At 39.9% G+C, this 7,206-nt stretch overlaps 1 protein-coding gene across 1 annotated transcript in view; it reads right to left on the bottom strand.

The window, feature by feature from the left end:
• Nucleotides 1-1,208: 1,208 nt before the first annotated feature.
• tbl1xr1a (tbl1x receptor 1a) overlaps nt 1,209-7,206 on the bottom strand; it is a 68,811-nt gene continuing 62,813 nt past the window's right edge. Inside the window, exons 12-16 of the mRNA XM_041791213.1 lie at nt 6,394-6,468; nt 4,828-4,955; nt 4,368-4,533; nt 1,956-2,057; nt 1,209-1,862 (exon numbers count right to left, since the gene is read on the bottom strand). Coding sequence (XP_041647147.1) covers nt 1,836-1,862; nt 1,956-2,057; nt 4,368-4,533; nt 4,828-4,955; nt 6,394-6,468 — 498 coding nt within the window. The 3' untranslated portion in view covers nt 1,209-1,835. The remainder of the gene's footprint in view (nt 1,863-1,955; nt 2,058-4,367; nt 4,534-4,827; nt 4,956-6,393; nt 6,469-7,206) is intronic.

Below are 7,206 nucleotides of genomic sequence, written 5' to 3'. Positions count from 1 at the left end.
CTCCTTGATTGTTTTTGGCTCACAGTGGGAGCAGAGGAGCAGAAGATTTTGCTGTAAGCCATAATAAGCTCAGCTGCACGAACACAATCCTGTAATCTGCCATCAATGTTGTTGACGGGGTTAGCGTATGTGGGTTAAGGGGTCTATGAAGTGATCGCTTCATTAAAGACGCACTTGGTTGTTTACACAGAGAGGTAACGGGTGGTGTTTACAAGTTTGTTCAGTCTGGGACCTGGTTTCAGGCTCCCAAAAATACCGTTCCATGTGGACAAAAAGCTGATTCGATAAAAAAAAAACTTTTGGGGATACTCCTTCAATTGTCTCAGTGTGGACAACCCCTTAATGAGCAGATGGACAGGTACACCTATTAAAGTGATCAGTTAGTGTTTATACTCGAAATCGTCACTTTCCTGAGAGAACTGAGGAAGTCAATATTAAAACGGCTGCAAAGTCACCTTTGTTGTTAGATTTAGGTGATTTAAAAAGAACTATAAACTTTTTTCTTCCAAAACAACTAGAAAGCTTGCTGGAATAATGTTTCAACATTGATCACTGTGGCCCAGCACTCTGTCTTCTTTCTTTGCCTCCAGAGAGTCTACAGTACCTCAAGAACCCAGAACAAAGTGGTGATTAACTTCATTACATTCTGTGCCCGATGGCTTTGGCCTGTGAGAGTGGATGGCAGCAAAAATGGTGGATATTTTATCAATGATGAGGAAACTCACTAATGCTTTAAACAGCACTGAAAAGGAGGACACCTCATAGTAAAATGCATTTGTTTATGTTGAACCCTACTGGCTGAGTAGTTTGTAAACCGGGATCACTGATGGGGTTTTGCTCGACTAAAAATCCAGCCTGGTCAGCTGGAGGAACTCAAGGTTGGCTTCTTTCCAAGAAAAGCCTTTTAATTTTTTTAATCTGACAGTTAACTGCAAAGGCCGAAGCATTAAGAGAGAGGAACTATGGGTAAAAGCTTCTCCAAATAGAGCACAAAGGAGCTGTTTTTTTAAAGATGTACTTTGTCTGTTTTATGGGGAAGGATGGAGCCTAAAAAGATCCAGAGTGTCCCCTTTGGAGAAAACTGCACATGTATTACTGCATTTTAAGAACGACCCACTCACCACTGAAAGAACTACTGCAAAACATGACACATGAAATCCTTCAGGTAGCCACACTGGTTTGAAATCATGACGAGGACACAGTTTGGGTTGCATGTCTGAGCGTGTTTGTTTGTATTTTTCTTCTCCAATGAATAAAACTCTGACGTGGCCAGCCCCTGCCCCTCCCCCAAAGATAAAAAATATAAAAACATTGAAACAAGAGATCTGAAATTTAAAAAAACTAAGTGCCATCCTATATTATGGTGGAGAAGTTGATATGTCTGCACAATGAGATCCAACTAGTAACAAAGATCAACACTTTTTTCATTGTTTTTCATTTTGATGACGATGAGCATGGTTTAAAGATCAAAAAAGCAAAATAGCTTCCAAATTTTGGTACATATACGGATCTGTAACTTTTTTTTTTTTTTGTCTATGAGTTTTTTCTTTTTTTCCGTGGCGTCCCGTCTGCATCTCTGTAAGAGTCTGCACAGATAGAGAGGGGCGCCTCCGTCCGCCCGTTTATCCATCCGTCTGTCTGTCTGTCCTTCTGTTCATCCCTGTGTCTGGACCTGCTGTGTCGGGTGCTTGCTTCCTGTTCCTGTTTCCTGCTTCCTGTCTGTCGGTGGGCGGGGCCATAGTCGTAAGCGTGAGCAGTACGCAGGGCAGGCAGGGACAGTCATTTGGCTATGTACACATTCATGGTCGGTCCATGGCTTCCAACAAACAGCAGCACTATTTCCGAAGGTCTAGTACACACACCTGGAATAGAGAGGAGAGATATCAGCCTGCAGAACTGACCCTGAACCATCACAATAAAAAAAGATGGAAAAGGAGGAGTAGAGAGGGACTTACAGATCCGTCTGACGCGCTAGCTCCCACTTTGTCCCCTGCTGCATTCCAGCAAACCTCGAAGATTCCCCCCGTCCCTCTGTAACTGTGGACTAAAGCGCCCGTCTGCAGCAAAGGAGGCACAAGAAAAGAGTGAGAGGTGTTCTATAAGAACTCATATGGTGTTTCCTTATTTTGATTTGATTTGGATCTTTATTCTTCTCAAACATGACCAAAACAGAGTGTTAAAAATGGATTTTTAACACAGCTTTCCAAAAATCCTAGTTTTGTTTTGGATGCTTACAGTATTTTACTTTGCACACAGAAACAAACAAAAAGCACAAAACTACATGGGTCTAAATTTTTAGCCCCCTGATGCTAATAGTCAGTAGTGTCTCCTTTTTACTGGATAACAGTCTGCAGTCGTTTGGTGTAGTTTTCATCAAGTGTCAGACTCATTTCCTGAGGAATCCAAGCCCATTCTTTGGCCATTCTCTTAAGCTCCTCCAGATTTGAAGGTTTTCTGGCATGGACCTTGGCCTTCAGTTCATCCCACAGATTTTCAATGGTATTTAAGTCAGGGCTTTGTGCAGGCCACTCACTAACACCCACTTTGTCTGGAGATGCTTCTTCAAACAAATCCACGAATGTTCTGGGTCGTTGTCATGTTGGAATACAAAGCGAACAAGATCCAGTTTTGCTGCTGACTCCTCGTGGTTTTCTTTTAAATTCTCCATATATTCCTCTTTCTTCATGATTCCTTCCACCTTTACGAGTTTCGCAGTTCCAGATGCACTGAAGCATTCCCACAGCATAACACTTCCACCGCTGTGATTCCCTGTGGGGCCGGTGTTCTTAGTGTGATACACCTCTCCTTTCTTTCTCCAAACATAATCAACGTCTCTATGGCCAAAGATCTTTAGTTTAGTTTCATCTCACCGTATGCAAAATCCTTGTATACCCTTCTCCTGCTTTGTGAACATCAACAATTAATTTTCTCAAGCCTAAACTGATTTCTTTTGTTTTTGCCATGATGCTTTCTCTAGTGATGGATCAAACCCTTACTAAAGTTTTCACACTGTGTGTAAATATGAAGATAACCCCTTCATTTAACTTGATTTTACAAGCTTTGAGCATTATACAGTTAAAGCACATCATTGTACAACAGTGGTTTATTTTATAGCTCAACAAAAAGGTCAGTTCTAAAGGGTCTAGTATTAAGTTCCTGGTAGTTTTAGATTTTTTGTGAAATAATTTTGTTTCTGTGTGCAAAGTAAAATAATGTTAGCATCCACAATAAAACCAGCATGTTTGGAAAACTTATGTTAAAAATTCCTTGCTCCTTGCAATTTTGCACAAAACTGTTGCAGAGAAATTATTTGGCCACAAGGGGGCAGCAGTCACATGCATGTCCTCCTGCTACATTGAAGTCCAGAGTTGAATGTAGTTTTTACTTGGGTGCTGTTATTGACCTTTTCTCGTGTATCTGTCAGTGGTATTGTGGAAGATAAGTAACATTAATCAGAAGGGAGTTGCATGAAAAATGTAACAAAAATGTGAGTTTCTTGAGGCTGAAAAACTTCGATAGAGTGTCTATTTTCGTTCAGGTTGCACTTCCCAACACACTTAACAGTTTGTTGAAATTAATATAAGGTATAAGCTCACAGATTATTTTCAGGTACACCTGCTCATTAACAGCTAATCCCATGGCAGCAGCTAATGGATTTAGGCATGTAGACAATGTGCTGAATTTCAAACTGAGCATTACAATGGGGAAGAAAGGAAACATGCCATGACATGCCAGGGTTTACAGATAATGGTGAGTAAAAGAGAAAATATAGTTAGCTGCAGTTCTCTGGGCCAAAATGTGTTGTTGATGGTCTGAAGAGAATTACCAGACTGGTTTCAGCTGATAGAGAAGCATTAATAACTGAAATTACTACTTGTTGACCATGTCTACACATCTAAATGCACTGGCTGCTGCCATATGATTAGCTAATTTGCATTTTGTGTATAATTAAGTGGTTGGTGAGTCTAGATAGGTGCAGTTAAACATTTGCAGTTATCACAATTAACATCTGATAAGCAATGAAGAACTGAGCAGTTCTTAAGTTTTTATCACATTATTTAAGTCAGATTCAGTGTAACTCCTATTGAGTGTTTTTTAGTTTGCCTTAATCCAGAGGAGAGCTGTGCGTAATGTCTTACAGGTGTATCTCTTTATGCATGATAACCATTGAGATGGTGTGAAATCACATATTAACATATTAAAGCGTATAAAAAAAGTCTAGATCACATACATCTGTTCTGCCCTGACAAAAAAATACAAAAAGGATGTTTATTTAAGTTCCATCCAAACTGAACTGAAATCATGCCAGGGTGTTCATTCCTGCAGAGTTTACATGGAGGTCATGTGGACTGTCTTTCCCATCCTACCTGTGTATTCCAGATGTGCACACATTTGTCGAAGGAGCCACTGGCCAGATGTCGACCATCGGGGCTGAAAGCCACGCTGTAGACCGGCTCCTGGTGTTTAGTCAGCGTGTGGATACAGATGCCCCTCTCCACATCCCAGAGACGGACTGTGGAGTCAAAAGATGCACTGTGGGAGTGGGAGACAGGGATAAGCAGGGTTTTAACACTCATGTAGAACAAGACTTTTAAAAAAAGTACAGCTTTATAAATTTGTATTGCAAACAACATAGCACATGATGGTAGCCACACTCCATTATAGTATTAGAGACACTTATAACATCTGACATTGAGTTAAGTAGACGTCAGGGCACATGAGGAAAGAAGTGAGAATTTTACCTCCTAATATCTATTTACTGTATAAAATTTGAATTTTGTTGTTCCAGTTCCCAATCAGAACAGATGCAAACTGAAGGGCACTCACCTGGCTAGCATGAGATTAGCACTGGGATTGTTGGTTCCAGGGCCAGTTGGACTCCATTTGATGGTGTAGATTTCTTTACTGTGGGCCTGCAGGTCGTGGACACAGGAGTCCTGCTTCATACTCCAAATCTGAAAGACACAGAGCAGAAAATCTTTATATTTAAGTCTTAATTATCAATGAAGTTTATTAGCTGCAGCTGACAACAAGAGCAGGCTAGGCAGTTACACAAGTTCAACTTAAAGCATATTCACTACGGATGCACATACACTTTGAGTTTAACTGAGACTAAGTACTTGTTTTCATAAAACACTGCAGATATCATGGTCATTATCATTTTAAAGCATGTTAGCCTGCATTACATGAGTATTTAGTCAAAGCTGGAGCCATGTCTGCAGTTTGGTGATATTTCGACAAATAAAATTAACTTGAAAAAAGAATTTAGTATTTGTACATGGTCTGGAAAAACAAACTATTGGTGCTTCCTAACTATTCACACGCACAAACTCCTGAATTTTAACCTGAATTTTCTGGGTGATCTGCATGTATGAAAGCAAACAGCCACATTTTTCCCTCCCTTGCCTGATTAGGAAAACCTTCTGCTGTGAACAAGTAACTCAGGAAATGTTTAGCGGCAGAGCTCCTGAAGTTATAAAGACATTCCCACTAGTGCATGTGTGAAAACGGCAATAATCTGTGTTTGACTCACTGAACTCAGAAAACTTGCTGCCCTCTAAGCATATTTTTGGACATTGTTTATGCTAAGGGAAAATAATGAATTAGGATAAATAATATTAGCATTTAATCAGCAAATATGCTTCATGTTAAAGATATAGGGGTGTGAGTGCTTCAAACCACGTCCTGGGCCCTGGTATGATAGGTTTGCTCATGCACGAGCACAAGCATGCAGAAACATACACATGACTTTTAAGATGACTAGAGTTAGAAATCTTTAGGGAGCTCACGATTTGATGTATTGATGCATTTTGATGCACTTGTTTTTTTCTGTTTTTCTCCCTGTGTCCAAAATAATAAAAACATTACATCTGTGTTTAGAAAAAGGAGATCAATTAAATTTCCACTATCCTCTAATGGGAGATGTGTGTAAACAGAAAGGTACAATTGCACTGATCCAAATGAAGCAGCATCATTTCCTTGTAACAAATCTGAAATTAAAAACATGAATGTGTCCTTTTTCACAGATGAAAAACTGGTAACATTAATCTTGCTGTTTCCCACTGCATGTCAGAGTTCTGCATTTTCATTCTGGCTATTCAATATTCAAATAATCGATTATTGGACATTATTAAATTGATTCAGAATCATCCACCTCCAAATAACAGTGCTTTTAAGAATCGATTTTTTTCTCCCACTTCTAACCGTGACCATATTTATGACATGGCTATTTCTTTTCACAGTCGTTTTAAACTGGTGGAAATTATGTGATGCCGTATGTACAATGTGTAACCATGCAATGCTTATAATAATAGTGATAATAAGATTAAATCAGTGCTTCCTAACTAATGGATACCAGTGACCTAAATATAACATTTCAGCAGCTTTGCTCACCTTCAACGTCATGTCGTCTGAGCAGGAGGCTAGCAGGTTCCCTGTTGGATCCCACTTGATTGCATTTACTTCATTCTGAAGAGAGAAAGAGGGAGAGAAATGAGAAAGTGAAGATGCACATGCATCAATAGAGACATTTGATTAGCAAACGCAAACCTCCCTACATTGATTTGAAAGTTTTATCAGTTTAATAAAACCAATTTAGGGTTATTTATGATAATTCTTGGTCTGAATTAGGGCTGGGTGATACATGGTGTATACTCGATTTATCGCTGCTTTTGCCACTTGATGTGTAAATGACCATCAGCCGTAGAGTGTAGATTGCGTGGACGTTTTGAGCGGCCAGCATGCATTTCTCTCTGGAGTTTTGCTTCTCCCCCTGTCTACTCAGCCTCTCTCACAGAGCAGAGAGCTCACTCCCCCGCCCATCCAGAAACCCATCCTCTGGGCATGCGAGGTTTTGTATCAGAGGAGGAGGGAGGGAAGCATGAGAGAGCTGAGAGTGTAAACACTGAGCCAAGGCGAGTTAGAGGTGTTAAGAGGTGATAGTTGGAGATGGAGACGGACTAATTGGTTTAGATGAAAAACAGCACCACATCTGTCATACGGCAGTGGTTCTGTTTCAAAAGGAAGACGTCAAACAAAATGCAGTAATCCGTGAAATATACTGCAAGAGATTACGACAGTAACACAACACATCAGGAAAGACATGGTACCAGTATGTGTTGTTGAAAAGCTTACATCTCTAATTGGTGAGTTTTGTGTAGGTTTGTTTCATCATTAATGAGGAATATAATCAGCATTTTAATAATC

Source organism: Cheilinus undulatus, linkage group 7 (assembly GCF_018320785.1).
Source record: "Cheilinus undulatus linkage group 7, ASM1832078v1, whole genome shotgun sequence".
Classification (NCBI taxonomy): Eukaryota; Metazoa; Chordata; class Actinopteri; order Labriformes; family Labridae; genus Cheilinus; species Cheilinus undulatus.
Note: the sequence above shows the minus strand (reverse complement) of the source record. Positions and strands in the feature narration are given on the sequence as shown.